Source organism: Mobula birostris, chromosome X (assembly GCF_030028105.1).
Source record: "Mobula birostris isolate sMobBir1 chromosome X, sMobBir1.hap1, whole genome shotgun sequence".
In the NCBI taxonomy this organism is placed as follows: Eukaryota; Metazoa; Chordata; class Chondrichthyes; order Myliobatiformes; family Myliobatidae; genus Mobula; species Mobula birostris.
This window is the reverse complement of record NC_092402.1, coordinates 84,377,760-84,398,206: the sequence shown is the minus strand read 5'-3', so window position 1 is coordinate 84,398,206 and position 20,447 is coordinate 84,377,760. Positions and strand designations below refer to the sequence as shown.

Genomic DNA, 20,447 nt, shown 5'->3' with positions numbered 1-20,447 from the left:
TATGGAGGGTGGGAGTGGTAGAGAGTACATCCAACAGCAGACTGAACATGGAAGAATATAAACACTGAGAAAAAAGTGAGAAGGCAGGGAGAGCAAGATTTAAATGCTGTTACCAACTCTGATTCTACCACTCTTTCAAGCAGCGTGCTGCAGGGTAGAGAGATCATGCACTTCCTGCACTTCCACTCCATCAATCTTGGTTCAATTCTGACCTCCAGAAATGCATATGTGGATTTTGCATGTCTTCCCTATGGCATGAATATCCTCTAGGTACTCCACTTTTCTCACAGATCCCAGATATGCCTATGGGTAAATTGGTAAATTACCATAGTAAATAGTCTCCAGTACATAGATGAATCGTAAAACTTGGTGGGATTTGCCATGTGGAAAGAATACTTTACAGGGAAAATTAATGTAAAGGGATTTGTCTCACAGCTAGTAGAGAATCAATGGGCCAAAAGGCCTCCTTCTATACCAAACTTTTTCAGCAGCGGGGCTACGTTGGAAGTTTAACAAGATTACAAAGTATGCTGGTTATTGTACCTGAGTGGGGATGCAGGAAGCCATTTATCATGAAGACAATTTCCTTTGATATTGTTAATAGTGGCAGAGCCTGCTTCACCCTCATCTCTCACAATCTTGTTAGAGGATGGTGAATATCTTTCAAAGGTGGAACAGGAAAGGATAGTCTTATAGAACAATGAGCATCTTTGTGAAGACCACAGCACCTTTTGTAACGGGATACTATAGCAAAAAATCAATTCCACAAAATTATCTTATGTTAGAAGACATGTAAAAAAAAGAATGTCGAAAGTTGACCAGAATATATTGCTACTAAAGTGAATACATAAATTTCCAATTGGTATGTTACTTTGGCAACTAGTTCACAGAAGAGAGCTGGATACAACTTTAAAGGTGTGGCTCACTCCAAGGATTATCCACTGATTAATAGTTACTGTACCTAAAACTCAACCTTTCATGTTCTGGGTTTACTTGCTTTATTCTTACCTGCCTTTTGGTTCGTCTCCTTTTGACCTTGTCAGGAATTTCCTGCCATGAATTGTCATCAGAGAAGCACCCTGAAATGACTCATGATTAAAATACAGGTAAAAATACATCTGCACTGCAAAAAGAAGTGCATGCTTGATGAGATTTCCTTTTATGTCTTTGGAATCAGAGTCATAAAAAAGAAACTTTGTGCTAATATTACAAACAAGAGAAAATCTGCAGATGCTGAAAATCAAAGTAATACACACAAAATTTTCTGTGTATTCCTTGTGCTAATATTATTTTGTGACTGCACATGTTGCGTCATAAGTATATGTGCTGTGTGTGACTGTATGTTGTGTGTTTTGCACCTTCACCCCAGAGGGGTGATGTTTTGTTTAGCTATACATGTGTATGGTTGAATGACAATAAACTTGAACTTGAACTGTAATTGGTTTTCAGAATTGCGCCCAAGTTAGTAGTCTCTGATCTGGGAGACTAGGACTCTATGGAATTTGTTGCCATGAGCGGCTGTGGAGGCCAAGTCACTGGGTGCATTTAAGGCAGAGGTAGATAGGTTGTTGATTAGCCAGGGTATCAAAGGGTTTGGGGTGAAAGCAGGGGAGTGGGGATGACTGGGAGAATTGGATCAGCCCGTGACTGAATGGTGGAGCAGACTCGATGGGCCAAATAGCCTACTTCTGCTCCTATGTCTTATGGTCTTATGGACTTACTGTCTTAGCTTAAAATGGCACCCTGCACTCTTAGCATAATATACGCATGGGTACAATATTCAAACAGTATACTGCCTTTAAGTTCCCTCCAGTATTTTCTCCCTTATTTTATACTGTTCCATGATTCATCACTTCCATTTGTGTATTGAAGGAAGACTTAAGTTTGGAAATAATATACCAAAACAATGAAAGTGTTTCCTTTTAGGAACAAAATCTTGATATAATTTGTTGTTAAGTATCAGGCTTTAAACATTAGAATATGACGGTTATCATATATATGCATAATATAATGTGAATAATGCAAATCAAAACAATTGCAGATGCTGGAAAATTAAAATGAAAACAGAAAATGCTGGAAACACTCAGCAGGTTAGGTCCAATCAAGAAGAGAAACTGAGTTAAAGTTTTAGGTCAAGGACCTTTTCCCCAAACTTTTCTTCAACCTTAAACACTAGCTCTGCTCCTTCTTACAGATGCTGCCCAACTTACTGAGTATTTCTGGAATTTTCTCCTTTCATAATATGCATAATTTCCACTTCAAATAATGCAATGAAATGGGCAATTGTGTTTTAAAACAACAGATACTCTGAAATAATTAGAAACACATATCAAGAGAAATATAAAAAGGCTGCTAAATTCATTTCAATTGCTTTTACACCATCTGGTAAAACCAAAAAAACTAAACACTACTCACTTAGCTCATGACAGAGTGGAACCTGCAAGTAAGAGTATTCCCCTGCATCTACTGCCCTTGTCCCTCTTACTAATAGAGTTTGTGGGCTTGTAAAATGAAACCTCTATGTGAACAAAATACTACATACAGTGGTCAGCTTGCATTTTGTCCCACTTTGTATCAATTATCTGACTGAAATAAAGTAGAGTGCATAAGAGATGAAAGAGCATTCCTTACCAAATGATGTACATCCCAGAGGGATATCAAGACCAGGAGATCTGTACACAATATGAGATTGCTCTTCATGCTGTATGTGAAAGAAGAACAGTAAACTTACATTTAAACAGTGTCTAACATTCTAAATTAACATACCACTTGATTAATCCCCAGATTTTTGCACATAATTGAGATTGCTTCTACTCATATTATTAAACTTTCATATAGTCTAGAGAGAAATGCTGTGCCAAATGATCAAGGGTCATTTTCTGTGCAATTTAACGTAATATTATAGGATAAGGGTTTCTACCGTTTCGCTCATTTGTCCATTGTAACGATACAAGTTGAATAGTAATACAATCAGCCACAAGCGTTTGATGACAAAAGCAGACAAGATATCATAAGAAGCATCCACAGTAAAGAAACTGCATTTACCTACTGTAACTTATGGAAATGTGCAAACGTGAATGAATGATATTGAACCCCTTTGATTATTAGTCAACATAATCTAATAGTGAGTGTATTTATCCCCACTGGTTCACGAGTCTGATGACTATAGGGTAATAATTGTTCTTAAACCAGGTGATGTGGGATCTAAGGGTCTCCTGCCTGATGATCGTAGTAAGAAGGGAGTATGGCCTGGATGATGAGGGTCCTTGATGATGGATGCTGCTTTCTTGTGGCAGCACTTCTGTAGTCTTTTCCATTCCTGGTGTTTCCATACCAGCCGTGATGCAACCAGCTCATAACACTGACTGAAATCATATTAAAGGTCTACTGCACATGGCGTAAAATAATGTGCAATATCAAATGAATGCAGCACGGACATACAAGGAAGAGAGAAGCAATCATGTGATCTAACACATAAGACCATAAGACATAGCAGCAGAATTAGGCCATTCAGCCCATCAGTCTGCCCTGCCATTCCATCATGGCTGACCTGTTATCGAATTCCCCTGCCATCTCTCCATAACTTTTGACACCCTTACTAATCAAGAACCTATCAACCTCCACTTTAAATATACCCAATGACTTGGTTCCATAGCATCTGTGGCAATAAATTCCACAGATTCACAACCCTCCAGCTAACGAAGTTCCTCCTCATCTCTGTTCCATGTGCCACAGTTCCTAAGGATTGTGTAACGGGAGAGAGAGTTCAAAAGAAGCGAGTGGGGACAGTCAAAGAATTCTGTGTGCCATGGTTCCCAAGGAGATGTTGGATTTCTCCAAACTAATTATTGCGCATAATTAATAATTTTGCATAATAATAGTTTCAGTGGACTGGAAAATTGCAAATATCACTCTACTCTTCAAGAAGGGAGAGAGGCAGAAGAAAGGAAATTACAGGCCAGTTAGTCTGACCTCCGTGGTTGGGAAAAAGTTGAAGGTGTTGGAGTATAAGAAATAAGGTGGATGATCTTGTTGCAATATTACAGATTGCCAGGTATGATGTTGTGTCCATCACTGAATCGTGGCTGAAGGATGGTTGTAGTTGGGAGCTGAATGTCCAAGGTTACACATTGTATCAGAGGGAGAGGAAGGTGGGCAGAGGGGGTGGTGTGGCTCTGCTGGTAAAGAATGGCATCAAATCAGTAGGAAGATGTGACATAGGATCAGAAGATGTTGAATCCTTGTGGGTTGAGTTAAGAAATTGCAAGGGTAAAAGGACCCTGATGACAGTTATATACAGGCCTCCCAACAGTGACTGGGAGGTGGACCACAAATTACAACAGGAAATAGAAAAGGTGAGTTAAAAAGGCAATGTTATAGTGGTCATGGGATAGATAAAGGGGATGCCACGGATATTATATATTTGTCTTTCAGAAGGCCTATGACAAGGTGCCACACATGAGGCTGCTTACCAAGTTAACAGCCCATTGTATTCCAGGAAAGTTACTAAAATGGTTAGAGAACTGGCTGATTTGTAGGAGGCAGCGAGTGGTAATAAAAGGATCCTTTTCCGTTTGGCTGCCAGTGACCAGTGGTGTTCTGCAGGGGTTGGTGTTGGGTAGTAGAAATAAGTGTGCAGACTATTTTTTAAATGAGGAGAAAATCCAAAAATCTGAGATGCAAAGGGACTTGGGAGTCCTTGTGCAGAACATCCTAAAGGTTAACTTGCAGGTTGAGTCAGTGGTGGTGAAGGCAAAATGCCATGTTAGCATTCATTTCAAGAGGTCTAGAATACAAGAGCAGGGATGTGATGCTGAGGCTTTATAAGGCACTGGTGAGGCCTCACCTTGAGTATTGTGAACAGTTTTGGGCCCCTCATCTAAGAAAAGGTGTGCTGGCATTGGAGAGGGTCCAGAGGAGGTTCACAAGGATGATTCCAGGAATGAAAAGGTTATCATATGAGGAATGTTTGGTGGCTGTGGGACTGTACCAACTAGAGAGACTGCGATACGAGATCTCCTATTAGGGAATGAGACAGGGCAGGTTTCTGTTGGGAAACACTTTGCATCCAGTGATCATAATGCCATTAGTTCAATGTAATTATGGAGAAGGATAGGCCTGGTCCCTGGGTTGAGATTTTAAATCGGAGAAAGTCAAATTTGATGTTATCAGAAAGGATCGGGTGAGTGTGGATTGGGACAGGGTGTTGTTTTCTGGCAAAGGTGGTAAATGGGAGGCCTTCAAAATTGAAACTTTGAGAGTATGGAGTTTGAGTGTTCCTGTCAGAATAAAAGGCAAGGATAACAGGCTGTTTAGACAGCCTTGGTGCCGGAGGACTGGAAGACTGAAGAACAGTTAATGTTGTTCCGCTGTTTAGAAAGCCTTAGTTTTCAAGAAATATTGAGGCCCTGGTTAAGAAAAAGGAAGCTCATAGCAGGTATAGGCAAGCAGTAACAAACGAAGTATTTAAGGAGTATAAGAAATGCAATGAACACCTAAGAAGGAAATCAGGAGGGTTTCTAAGCTGGTCCTCTGGAAGATCAGAGTGGTAATCTATGCGTGGAGCTGAAAGAAATGGGGGAGATCTTAAATGGACTTTTTGCATCTGTATTTACTCGGGAGACAGACAGAATCTATAGATGTGAAGCCAAGCAGCAGCCAGGTCATGGATTCTATACAAAGGCAGAGGTGTTTACTGTCTTGAGGCTAATAAAGGTGAATAAATTCCACAGGGCCTGACAATGTGTTACCTCCGAAGCTAGTGCAGAAAATGCAAGGGCCCAAGCAGAGGTATTCAAAACAACTTTAACCACAGGTCAGGGGCTGGAGGACTGGAGAACAGTTAATGTTGTTCCACTGTTTAAGAAAAGCTCAAAGAATAAAACAGGAAATTATGGGCTGGTGATCCTGACATCAGAAGTGGGAAAGTTACTGTAAGGTATTCTAAGGGACCAGATATGCAGTATAAGTATTTCGATAGACAGGAACTGATTAGGGATAGTAAAGATGGCTTTGTGCATGGTGAGTCGTGTCTAACCAATCTTACAGAACTTTTTGAGGTAGCTACTAGGAAAGTGGATGTTGTCTACTTGGACTTTAGCAAGGCATTTGACAAGGTGCCACATGGACATTGGTTAAGAAGGTTCTGTTGCGGCATTCAAGATGAGGTAGTAAATTGGATTAGACTTTGGCTTCACAGGAAAAGACAGAGTGGCAGTAGGTGGTTCCCTCTCTGACTGAGAGACACTGACTAGTGGTGTTGTGGTGTTCTGCAAATATCAGAGCTGGAACCATTGTTGTTTGTCATCTATATCAACGTTCTGGATGATAATGTAGTTAACTGGATCTGCAAGTTTGTAGATGACACCAAGATTGGAGGTGAAGTGGACAGTGAGAAAGACTATGAAAGCTTGCAGTGGGATCTGGACCAGGTGGAAAAAATACTCTGGAAAATGGCAGATGGAATTCAATGCAGACAAGTGCAAGATGTTGCACTTTGGTAGGACCAACTAGGGTAGCATATACACAGTGAATGGTAGGGCACTGAGGAGTGTGGTAGAACAAAGGGATCTGGGAATACAGATCCATATTTCATTGAAAGTGGTGCCACAGGTGGATAGGGTTGTAAAGAAAGCTTTTGCCACATTGGCCTTCATAAATCAATGCATTGAGTACAGGAGATAGGATCTTATGGTAAAGTTGTATAATAAATTAGTGAGGTCGAATTTGCAGTATTCTGTACATTTCTGGTCACCTACCTACAGGAAAGATATCAAATACAATTGAAAGAGTACACAGAAAATTTACAGGGATGTTGCTGGGACTTGAGGACCTGAGTTATAGGGAAAGGTTGTATAGGTTTGGACTATATCCCCTTGAGTACAGGATAATGAAGGGAGAATTGACAGAGATATACAAAATTATGAGGGGTATATAGGATATATGCAGGCAGCCTTATTCCATTGAATTTGGGTGAGACGATAACTATATATCATGGATGAAAGGGTGAAAGGTGAAATGTTAAAGGGGAACATGAGGGGGAACTTCTCCACTCAGAACACAGTGAGCGTCTGGAATAAGCTGCCACTGCAAGTGGTGGATGTGGCTTTGATTTCAACATTTAAGAGAAATTTGTATAGATACATGGACGGGTTGGGTTGAGTACGAAAGGGACAGGTTGCACTTGAATCCGAGAGGGACGAATATTCTTGCGGGCAGGTTTACTAAAGCTGTTGGAGTGCTTTCAACTAATATGGCAGGGGAAAGGGAACCAGTGTGACAGAGCTGAGGATGAGCCAGCAGGTTTACAAGCAGATGACGGGTGTAACATGAATGTGAGGAAGGACAAGCCAATGACTGGGGACAAATGCAGACAGAGCAAAGAGTAAAATTGTACCACAGAGGCAAAATTCAAAAGGGTGAAGAGTGCAGGACTGAAGGTGCTCTATTTAAATGCACATAGTATTCGGAATGAGATGGTTGAACTCGTGGCGCAATTAGAGATTGGTCGGTATGATCCAAGAACCTGAAGCCCTGACCCTTGCACCAGCTTCTCAACCTCGCATTTATCTGCTGAATCATCCTGATTCTACCCTCACTGGCATGTGGCACTGGCAGCAATCCAGAAATTACTACCCTGGAGGTCCTGCTTCTCAGCTTTCTACCTTATTCTCTCAATTCTCTTTTCAGGCCCTCTTTGCTTTTCCTTCCCATGTCGCTGCTACCAATATGTACCAAGACATCTGACTGTTTGCCTACGCTCTCCAAAATGTTGTGGACATGACCTGAGACTTCCCCAACTCTGGCAACCTGGGAGGCAACATACACTATCCGGGTGTCCTGTTCACGTCCACTGAATCTCCTGTCTGTTCCCCTCACTATCGAGTCCCTTATCACTATTGCTCCCTTCTTCTCTCTTTTTCCCTTTGGCATCACAGCCCCATGCTCAGCGCCTGTAACCCAGTCGCCATGGCATTCTCCCTGGAGGTCATCCCCCACAGCAGTATCCAAAATAATATATTTATTATTGACGGGAATGGCCACAGGGGTGTTCGGCGCTAACCGCCTATTTCCATTTCTCCTGACAGTCACCCAGCTACTCACCTCCTGCAACTTCGGGATGACTACTTTCCTGTAACTCTGATCGATGATCTCCTCACTCTCCTCCACAAGCTGAAGGTCATCCAGCTGCTGCTGGATGCACCTCGTGCAGATGTAGTTTCCCTGGAGACTCTGGGTCTCCCATGACTCCAACTTCCGGCATGAAGAACACACAACAGCCATTTACTACACTAGGTACAGTAAGAAAACCTTAACAGAAGCTTAGCCAGAGCCAACACCTTCTCCAAGCTGAAGCCTCCTTTGAGCTAAAGCCTGACGCTTCTACTCTTGCTACTGGCCTACTCCCGATATTTGCTGCCCTGCTTGTCCCTCCTGTACTTTTATTTAGTTTGCAGTGCTCTGCTCCCGCCGCTGATCGGGCCTCTGCAATGAGGAGCATTCAGCAGCTTTGGGCCTGTAACTCACTGGAATTTGGCTCTTCGCACTTGCTTCAGACTAAGGGTGTAGCTATGGGAACTCGCATGGGCCCCAGCTATGCCTGCCTCTTCATTGGTTATGTGGAACAGTCTGTGCTCCAAACCTATTCTGGTACTGCTCCCCAACTTTTCCTTCGCTACATTGATGACTACATTGGTGCTGCTTCCTGCACCCATGCTGAGCTCATCAATTTCATCGACTTTACTTCAAACTTCCACCCAGCCCTCAAATTCACTTGGTCTATCTTGGACACTTCTCTCCCCTTTCTTGATCTCTTGGTCTCCATCTCTGGAGACAGACTGTCCACTGACATCTTCTATAAGCCCACTGACTCTCATAACTACCTCGACAATACCTCTTCCCACCCCACCACATGCAAAAATGCCATTCCCTATTCCCAGTTCCTCCGTCTCCGCCGCATCTGCTCCGAGGATGAGGTTTTCCGTTCCAGGACATCTCAAATGTCCTTTCTTTAAGGATCGTGGTTTCCCTTCTGCTGTCATCAATGATGCCCTCACCCACATCTCCTCCATTTCCCACACTTTGGCCCTCACCCCATCCTCCCGCCACCACAACAGGGTCCTCACCTACCACCCCACCAGCCTCCAGATCCAGCACATTATCCTCCGCAACTCCCACCAACTTCAACAGGACCCCACCACTAAGCACATCTTTCCCTCTCCACCCCTCTCCGCTTTCCGCAAGGATCGGTCCCTCCCCACGGATCTCCCACCTGGCACTTATCCCTGTAAGCGCAAGTGCTACACCTGTCCCTACACCACCTCTCTTGCCACCATTCAGGGCCCCAAACAGTCCTTCCATGTGAGGCAACACTTCACTTGTGAGACTCACAACGCGCTGGAGGAACTCAGCAGGTCAGGCAGCATCTGTGGAAAAGATCGGTCGACGTTTCGGGCCGGAACCCTTTGTCAGGACTGTAGAAGGAAGGGGCAGAGGCCCTATAAAGAAGGTGGGAAGGAGAAGGCTGGTAGGTTCCAGGTGAAAAACCAGTAAGGGCAAAGATAAAGGGGTGGGGGAGGGGAGGCAGGGAGGGGATAGGCAGGAAAGGTGGAGAAGGAATAGGGGAAAACACAATGGGTAGTAGAAGGAGGCGGAACCATGAGGGAGGTGATAGGCAGCTGGGGGAGGGAGCAGAGTGACGTAGGGATAGAGGAAGGGAGGGGGAGGGAATTACCGGAAGTTGGAGAATTCTATGTTCATACCAAGGGACTGGAGACTACCTAGACGGTATATGAGGTGTTGCTCCTCCAACCTGACTCCCTTATCCACACGTCCCTCCCCACAGATCTCCCACCCGGCACTTATCCCTGTAAGCATAAGTGCTACACCTGTCCCTATACCTCCTCTCTTGCCACCATTCAGGGCCCCAAACAGTCCTTCCAGGTGAGGCAACACTTCACTTGTGAGTCTGCTGGGGTCATCTATTGCATCCGGTGCTCCCGGTGTGGCCTCCTCTACATCGGTGAAACCCGATACAGATTGGGGGACCGCTTCGTCGAGCAACTCCGCTCCGTCCGCCACAACAGACGGGATCTCCCAGTGGCCACCCACTTCAACTCTGCTTCCCACTCCCATTCAGATATGTCCATACATGGCCTCCTCTACTGCCATGACGAGGCTAAACTCAGGAGACTTGCAAAGATTAATTACTTGCATTTGCCTTCTTCACCACTGACTCAACCTGCAAGTTAACCTTCAGGGTGTCCTGCACAAGGACTCCCAAGTCACTTTGCATCTCAGATTTTTGGATTTATTCCTGGTTTAGAAAATAGTCTGCACATTTATTTCTACCACCAAAGTGCATGACCATGTATTTTCCAACATTGTATTTCATTTGCCACTTTCTTGCCCATTCCCCTGATCTGTCCAAGTCCCTATGCATCCTAGCTGTTTCCTCAACACTACCTGTCCCTCCACCAATCTTTGTGTCATCTGCAAACTTGGCAACAAAGCCATCTGTTCCATCATCTAAATCATTTATATACAGCATAAAAAGAAGTGGTCCCATCACCGACCCCTGCAGAACACCACCAGTCACCAGCAGGCAACAAGAAAAGGGTCCTTTTATTCCCACTCGCTGCCTCCTACCAATCAGCCAATGCTCTAACCATGTTACACACATAAAAGTTGCTGGTGAACGCAGCAGGCCAGGCAGCATCTCTAGGAAGAGGTGCAGTCGACGTTTCAGGAAGTCCTGACGAAGGGTCTCGGCCTGAAACGTCGACTGTACCTCTTCCTAGAGATGCTGCCTGGCCTGCTGCGTTCACCAGCAACTTTTATGTGTGTTGCTTGAATTTCCAGCATCTGCAGAATTCCTGTTGTTTGCGCTCTAACCATGTTGGTAACTTTCCTGTAATACTATGGGCTCTTAACTTGGTAAGCAGCCTCATGTGTGGCACCTCGTCAAAGACCTTTTGAAAGTCCAAATATACAACATCCACTACATCGCCTTTATCTATCCTACTTGTAATCTCCTCAAAGATTTCCAACAGGTTCGTCAGACAGGATTTTCCCTGAAGGAAACTATGCTGACTTTGTCCTATCTTGTCCTGTGTCACCAAGTATTCCATCACCTCATCCTTAAACAATTGACTCCAACATCTTCCCAACCACTGAGGTCTGGCTAACTGGTCTATAATTTCCTTTCTGCTGCTTTCCTCCTTTCTTAAAGAGTGGAGTAATATTTGCAATTTTCCAGTTCTCTGGCACCAAGCCAGAGTCCAATGATTTTTGAAATATCATTTCTAATGCCATCACAATCTCTCACGCTACCTCTTGCAGAACCCCAGGGTGCAGTTCATCTGGTCCGGGCGACTTAGGTCTTTCAGCTTTTTGAGCACCTTCTCTCTCGTAGCAGTAACTGCACCCACTTCTCTTCCTTCACACACTACAGCATCAAGCATACTGCTAGTGTCTTCCACAGTGAAGACTGATGCAAAATATTCATTTAGTTCATCTGCCATCTCCTTGTCCCCTGTCATTACTTCTCCAGTCTCATTTTCTAGCAGTCCTATATCCAACTCACCTCTCTTTTATTTTTAACATACTTGAAAAAGCTTTTCCTATCCACTCTGATATTATTTGCCAACTTGCTTTCATATTTCATCTTCTCCCTTCTTTTGATTCTTTTAGTTGCTCTCTGTAGGTTTTTTAAAACTTCCCAATCTTCTATCTTCCCACTAATATTTGCTTTGTTGTATGCCCTTTCTTTTGCTTTTACAATAGCTTTGACTTCCCTTGTCAGCCATGGTGGTACTATTTTACCAGTTGAGTATTTCTCCATTTTTGGAATACACCTGTCCTGCACCTTCCTCATTTTTCCCAGATACACGCACCATTGCTGCTCTGCTGACATCCCTGCCAGCAGCTCCTTCCAATTTACTTTGGCCAGCTCCTCTCTCATATGACTGTAATTTCCCTTACTCCACTGAAATACTGCGACGTCAGACATTACTTTCTCCCTATCAAATTTTAAGCTGAACTCAATCATATTGTGATCAGTGGTGTGAGGGGATCCAGGAGTGCCCCTATTAACTGTCTGAAGAGAGACAGAGAGAGACATTCATCATTGATGGTTTGTTTGGAAAGGAGAGAGAGAGACGAAGATTGACGGTTGGACTGACATGGGAGTTAACTTTGGAGTTTTACTTCGGAGGTAAAAACTGAGCAGCTCGAAGGTTGCTATGGTGACTAACAGGACATTATTGATGTTACTTTCAAGGACTTGTTGCCTGCTTGTGCATTTCTTCATAGATAAAGGAAGGAGGGACTCTTTGAATGACAGGTGATGTTCAGCTGGTGGGATAAATGGGAGGTCAGATGATACAGACCTCAGACACATGATCTGGACACTGAATGAGCGTTGTTGTGCCCGCAGAGAAAGTGGGTTTTGGAGGATCGATCAGGCGGATCGATCCAAATTGCTATTCCAGCGGTGAAGAAGGAGTTGACTGGTGGGGAGTTGTCTATGTGTCCACCCTTGCCGGGGTGATAGCTCCACCACAGGAAAACCGGTCCCCCGGTTAAAGTCACAGTCGGTGACTTGTAAAGGATTTCAGAGGACGAGAAGATCGACGGCATCAGCTCACCTGAAGACTCAACTCTCTCTCACTCCCTCCATCACTACTCAACTAAATACCATGAACTGAACTGAACTTAACCTTACTCAACATTGTAAGACTGTATCTTTTTACCCCTAGACTTAAAGAAGCTTGGTTTTCATACATATATTTCCACACTTACTGACTTGCGTACTTATATATATATATATTCATTGCTAACCTGTGTGAATTATTTACTTTGATATTATTGTATTGCATAGTTACTAACAAATATTATTAGTTGTTAGCAATACGAGACTCCAAAGTGGTTTCTATTTCTGCTGGTTCTTTATCCCCATCACGGGGTACGTGACAAAATTGGGGCCTGCATCCGCGATATGAACAAATTGGTCGGGAGGCTGGTTTGAATTGATTGGGGAAAATTCCTTTTGATTTGGTTGTGTGGAGTATCAGCAGAAATGGAGTTTGAAGTTAATAAGTTTATGACAGAACCAACCCCTGAGGCGTTGGAGGATGCTAAGAGGGATTTGCTGTTGGGAATTGCTCAAAGGTTAAAACTAAGGGTGACCACTAAAATGAGGAAAGTTTAGATGCAGACGATAATAGCCCAGCATTATGTAGCTAAGGGAACGTTTGAGGAGGAGGTTAGAGTTATTTGCTGAAGGTAAGGTACATGCTGAGGCTGAAGCTCAGTTGAAACTGAAACTGGAATGACTACAGCTCGAGGCTGAAGCCGCAGAGAAACAGAGGATCCATGAGGCTAGAGAGGCAGAGAAACAGAGAGAAGAGGCAGAGAGACAGAGAGCATTTGAAAGGGAGAGATGGCAACAGAACGTTCAGATGGTGAACCGTGAAGAGGGGTTCAGTGTCAGTCGAGAAATTAGGTTGGTACCTCCATTTGATGAAGCCGAAATTGATAGGTATTTCCTGCATTTCGAGAAAGTGGTCCGTAATCAGGAGTGGCCGCGGGAGCAGTGGACGGTGTTATTACAGAGTGTGGTAAAGGGGAAGGCTCAGCAAGCATATGCAGCCCTGTCTCTTGAAGATGCAAAGGACTATGATAAAGTGAAGGATGCTGTGTTTAAGGCTTATGAGTTAGTCCCGGAGGCGTACAGACAAAGGTTTCGAGGTTTGAGAAAGTCCTGGAACCAAACGTATGTGGAGTTTGCCCATGAGAAACGGGTATACTTTGATCGGTGGTGTGTTTCGAAAGGGGCGGTTGAAAGTGTTGGCAACATGAGAGCGTTAATGTTGATTGAAGAGTTTAAAAACTGTGTCTTGGCTGAGATAAGGACGCACTTAGATGAAAAAGGGGTGGCGACACTGTCAGAAGCTGCTAAGTTAGCAGACGAATATACCCTAACTCATAAAGTTAAATTTTTCCCCACTAAGGGTAACCCACAAGGGAGTAGAGATAATCCACCGGCTAAACCAGAGAGTAAACCGGGGATTAGTGATAAAAGTAAGGAGGAAGGGAAACAGTCGGGGGGAAAATTTCCCAGTTTCAAGTGTTACTCTTGTGGAAAACCTGGCCATGTGGCGTCCAATTGTTTTGCTATGAAGAGGGGAAAAGGAAAAGAGAAAGAGAAAACCCCAAATGCCTGTGTTCAGACGGCTAAAACACCGTTGAAGAAGGAGGGGTCTGACCGAGTTCAGGAGGGACACGAGAGATTTATTTCAGAAGGGTTTGTGTCTGTGAAGGAGGGGTCAACCCCAGTTCCAGTGAGAATCTGGAGAGCTACTGGAGCTTTCCAGTCACTGATATTAAAAAGTGTTTTGGAATTTGGTGCTGAGACAGAGACTGGGGAAGTAAGTATTATCAAGGGCATTGGAAAGGGAACAGAGGCCGTGCCTTTGCATAAGATAATTTTGAAATGTGACTTGGTATCCAAGCCAGTCACAATAGGGGTACGATCTGAACTACCGATAGACCATGTTGATGTCTTACTCGCTAATGACCTTGCAGGTGGAGATGTTTACCCAGCAGTTCAGCTCACATATAAGCCTGAACAGGAACTTCAGCAATAGCTGGCTCCTGTACAGGCCAAGGTTCAAGCTATTGCTGAAGTTCCTGTTCCAACTGGCAACAAAGCTTTAAGAAGGTTTTTAGGAATGGTTGGGTATTATCGTAAGTCTTGTAAGAACTTCGCAGACATCGCTCTCCCCCTAACAAAACTCCTAAGGAAGAGTGAAAGATTTGTATGGAATGACCTTTGCCAGGAGGCATTTGAACGCCTGAAAGCCATCCTCTGTTATCATCCTGTGCTCAAAGCACCTGATTTTTCAAAACCATTCTCGATAGCAACAGACGCTAGTGACAAAGCTGCTGGGGCAGTACTGTTACAGGAGGGTGTGGATGATATTGAACACCCAGTAGCTTATTTCTCAAAGAAATTTAATGTGCACCAGAAAAATTATTCAACTGTTGAGAAGGAGTTATTGGCACTTATTCTGGCCTTACAACATTTTGAGGTTTATACTTGTCCTGCTCAAAGACCTCTTGTGATTTACACAGGTCACAATCTGCTGGTGTTTTTAAATAAAATGAAGGATAAAAATAGGCGGTTGTTAAATTGGAGTCTAGTACTGCAGGAATTTGATTTGATAATCAAACATGTAAAAGGTACTGATAACATCATAGCTGATTGCTTATCCCGATGTTAAGTTGGAAACTGTAACCATTTTTGCTTTGTCATCTGATGTTTTTTCCCTGTATTGTTTAAATCCCTGTGATGGGCATTTTAAAACAAATCGTCTTCGACAATTTTTTTTCCCTGAGGAAGGGGAGTGTGAGGGGATCCAGGAGTGCCCCTATTAACTGTTTGAAGAGAGACACAGAGAGACATTCATCATTGATGGTTTGTTTGGAAAGGAGAGAGAGAGAGGAAGATTGACGGTTGGACTGACATGGGAGTTAACTTTGGAGTTTTACTCTGGAGATAAAAACTGAGCAGCTCGAAGGTTGCTATGGTGACCAACAGGACATTATTGATGTTACTTCCAAGGACTTGTTGCCTGCTCGCATTCCCTTACAGACAAAGGAAGGAGGGACTCTTTGAATGACAGGTGATGTTCAGCCTGGTGGGATAAATGGGAGGTCAGATGATACAGACCTCAGACACATGATCTGGACACTGAATGAGCGTTGTTGTGCCCGCAGAGAAAGTGGGTTTTTGGAGGATCGATCAGGCGGATCGATCCAAATTGTTATTCCAGCGGTGAAGAAGGGGTTGACTGGTGGGGAGTTGTCTATGTGTCCACCCTTGCCGGGGTGATAGCTCCACCACAGGAAAACCGGTCCCCCTGGTTAAAGTCACAGTCGGTGACTTGTAAAGGATTTTGGAGGACGACGAGAAGATCGACGGCATTAGCTCACCTGAAGACTCAACTCTCTCTCTCTCTCCATCACTAATCAACTCAATACCACGAACTGAACTGAACTTTACTCAACATCGTAAGACTGTATCTTTTTACCCCTAGACTTAAAGAAGCTTGGTTTTCATACATATATTTCCACACTTACTGACTTGCGTACTTATATATATATTCATTGCTAACCTGTGTGAATTATTTACTTTGATATTACTGTATTGCGTAGTTACTAATAAATATTATTAGTTTATAGCAATACGAGACTCAAAGTGGTTTCTATTTCTGCTGGTTTCTTTATCCCCGTCACGGGGTACGTGATCACTGGTTCCTAATGGTTCTTTTACCTTAAGCTCCCCAATCGCCTCCGGATCATTACATAACACCCAATCCATTGTAGCTGATCCCCTAGTAGGCTCAATGACAAACTGCTCTAAAAGTCACCTCTTGGCATTCAACAAACTCACTCTCTTGAGATTCATTACCAATCTGATTTTCCCAATCGACCTGCATGTTAAAATCTCCCAGGACGACCATAACGTTGCCCTTCTCACATGCCTTTTCTATTTCCTGTTGTAACCTGTGATCCAGCTCCCAGCCACTGTTGGGAGGCCTGTATGTGACTGCCATCAACGTCCTTCTACCCTTGCAGTTTCTTAACTCAGCCCACAAGGATTCAACATCTTCTGATCCCATGTCACATCTTTGTACTCATTTGATGCTATTCTTTACCAGTAGAGCCACACCACCCCCTCTGCCTACCTTCCTCTCCCTCCAATATAACGTGTAACTTTGGACATTCAGCTCCCAACTACAACCATCCTTCAGCCACGATTCAGTGATGGCCGCAACATCATACCTGGCAATCTGTAATACTGCAACAAAATCATCCACCTTATTGCTTATACTCTGTGCATTTAGATACAACACCTTGAGTACCGTATTTGCTACCCTTTTGATTTTACATCCCTAATGCACTGATACTCATCATGTTGCCTGCGACTATGTCCTATCAGCTCCCTGCCCTTCCCGACAGACTGACTGCACACTATCTTTACTTTTTTATCATCCATCCTATCCTGAGTCTCATCACTATGGTTTCCATCTCCTGCCAAATTAGCTTAAACCCTCCCCAACAGCTCTAACAAACCTGTCTGCGGGAATATTGGTCTCCTTCTGGTTCAGGTGCAACCTGTCACTTTTGAATAGGTCAACCTTCCCCCGAAGAGATCCCAATGATCCAAGAACCTGAATCCCTACCTCCTGCACCAGCTTCTCAGCCACACATTTATCTGCCAAACCATCCTGTTTCTAACCTCACTGGTGCATGGCATAGGCAGCAGTCCAGAAATATTTAATAGTTTTTGATATTTCAAAATATTCAATATTTGATAGTTTTCAATGGGATCTATAAACCACTATATGTAAACCACTATACATTATCCACCTTAACCATTTCCTTCCTCAATCTCTACATATTACAACCCACTCACATGGAAATGCTGAGTGTCATCTCTTGATTTGGTTCTATATAACTTAATCAAATCATTTCCTGTCCAATTATATCTTTAGGTTTACACTCAAAATGTTGAGAGATGATCTATAACTTATACAAATTCCTGAAGGGCATATTTTCTTAGGTGGAAGCTGTCTAAATAATTTGTTATTGCAACACTGCAAAATAAGACACATGGGTCTAGAGATAACAGTACCACAGAGTTGTATAAAGCATAGAATGCATCATATGTTCAATGACCTAAATAGCGAATCCATGGTCTTGGTGGTACATTAAAGAAAAATACCACTGTATTTCTTTTACTAATTTATTAATGTATAACAGTGTGAAAAAAGATGAGGGAGGAACTTTTTGAAGCAGTGGGGTGGATTGTAATAAGACTGAAAATTCATATAGAAGTGTATAACTTTCCCAATGAATGAAAAGAAGCACCTACAGAAAATCTATGTGTTCACAGGAAGAACATGCAAACTTCACATATTGTATTTAGCACTGGGCTCAATAGAGTGATGAGGCAGCTGCTTTACCTGCTGTGCCACTGTGCTAACACAAAAGATCTTGAACAAGTTAAGCCTTCCCTTAATATGGCAAAGGAATTTGATAAGATTACTTAAAAGGATACCGATAGTGGCTGAGCATTTTTTGTGGGCCTCTGTCTGTATAATGAGCTGGTATAAAACTGGAATGGCTTTAAACCATTGTGAGAATGTAAGCAGGATGGAGAGAGGAGGTCTTACCTCCACCGGAATGTTGTAGGATTTCTGCCCTACAATCAGCCTCATATAATCACAATAAACAGTATATCACAGCAAGAACTAATGTTCGGTAATGGTGCCTTAATTGAGGAGCATAACTGAAGATAATTTTTAAATACATTAGATACAGTATAACAATTTAGAAGTGCTCTAGTTGACTTTTCCCCTTCATTAGATAGCCCCTATTCAATGGAATGTAAGAAAATATTTTTGAGGGAGTTTGATACTTGCATGCATGTTACTCCTGTTTGCAGAATCCAGTGATGTGTTAAATTGCTGGAATGTTTTGATCTTTCATTACGTATCCCTTGCTGGCCATATTCCTCCCTCTTACAAGCTCACTGGCAATGAGTGGTATGGTTAAGCGTATATATGCTGCCCCCATATTGACTTCATTGCACACAGAGTTAAGGAACCTGGCAACGTGTTGGATCATAACAGTGTAGTGAGCAGCTGCTGTGTCCAATAGCCATACAGAGTCCAGACATTGTTGCCTGTTCCCTATGCTGATATTCAGTGTTGTAATACCATTGTTGTCCCTGGGTGCTGATTCAGACTGATCTAAGTTTCGAGATCCAGATATCTGTGCTTTTGATATGCTGCCCACTACTGCACCCAAATTTTCCCTGTAGGTGAACCCTTTATCCACATTTTTATCCCTCACAGTCTGATCTTTTCTATGCCAGATCTAAAGCAAACCTTCTTCAAACTGTTGCCATTAACAGGCAGTGTACCAGTTTGCTCATTCATGGTTCCAGGCCATGTCATTCTAATTCATTCTCCATCTCTATGCCGATACTGATCATGAGTTAAAACCCCGTTAATCCTCCCCGGGGCAACAAGAGTACTTTGGCATCCCTGTATGATTCATCTGCCTATTGCCTGGATAATGGCCAACAAAGGGAAAAAATATTTTTATAAAGTGTTTTTTATCTCCCCAAGGTGTCCAAAAAAATAGAGCCCAGGGGTAAATCTGAAGAGCTTTCACTAGTATAATGATGAAAATATAGCAGGCTTTATGTACGTAACACAGTCCCACTTGTGATAACGATCAAATATCTGTTCTTGTGTTGGCGCGTGGCCAAGTGGTTAAGGCGTCGGTCTAGTGATCTGAAGGTCTCTAGTTCGAGCCTCAGCTGAGGCAGCATGTTGTGTCCTTGAGCAAGGCACTTAACCACACATTGCTCTGCGATGACACTGGTGCCAAGCTGTATCGACCCTAGTGCCCTTCCCTTGGACAACATCGGTGGCGTGGAGAGGGGAGACTTGCAGCATGGGCAACTGTCAGTCTTCCATACAACCTTGCCCAGGCCTGCACCCTGGAAACCTTCCAAGGCGCAAATCCATGGTCTCACAAGACTAACGGATGCCTAAAAAAATGATGGTGATTAAGGGATCAATATCAGACAAGGACCAGGGAGAACTCTTCAAAATATACCTGAGAAATCAAACTCTACTCACAATGCAGTGAGTCCAGTTCCTGTAAAAGACAACAGCTCTGGCATTGCGGCACTTTTGCAGTACTGCAATCAAGTATAAGCCATTTTTTTTTGTGCATGTCTCTGTACTGGAGCTTCAACACACAACATTCTGGCACAGAGGACTGCCAACTGAGTCATAGCACTTTGAGGAGGAGGAATGATACAGTTTCATCTCACAGCTTTTTAAATAGTGGTTAAAAGGCTGCAGGGTGGGTTATGTTGTTGAGTGAATGAAGTCACTGAAGAAAAGTACTGGTAGATACAAAGCAGCTTCTTTATTTGACAACACAAGGTACAGCAGACATCAAATGGAGATGCTTTTGGTTGAAAGGTCTGGCTGGTCCAACGTGGGGCTTGATATTTTATGTGTCAAACATCAAAGGACAATGTCATATTTACAATGGATGGACAATACTTTCTTTGAAACTACACACAAACTTCACACCTCCATATTCGCACACTCACCACAGACAACCAAATGAATTTTAATCAGCATTGTCTGCTCTGGGATTCATGGCTTTTAGGAACTCATTGTTCAGAGCTGCACTCCAAATTAAATTCACAATACATATTCAGATGTGAAGACTGGTAGCCAATGTAATGTGCTAAATGTAAATGTACTAAACCCAAAATTGCTCCAACAGGTTTCATATAATTTTCTATAACAAACAAAATTGTTCAAACAAACTGCTACCCACTTTAATCT

The 20,447-nt window shown here is 43.1% G+C and overlaps 1 protein-coding gene across 1 annotated transcript in view; it reads right to left on the bottom strand.

Moving 5' to 3' along the window:
- Positions 1 to 20,447, bottom strand: part of adam11 (ADAM metallopeptidase domain 11) — a 242,953-nt gene that overhangs the window by 155,842 nt on the left and 66,664 nt on the right. The window contains exon 5 of the mRNA XM_072248984.1: positions 1,009 to 1,050. Coding sequence (XP_072105085.1) covers positions 1,009 to 1,050 — 42 coding nt within the window. The remainder of the gene's footprint in view (positions 1 to 1,008; positions 1,051 to 20,447) is intronic.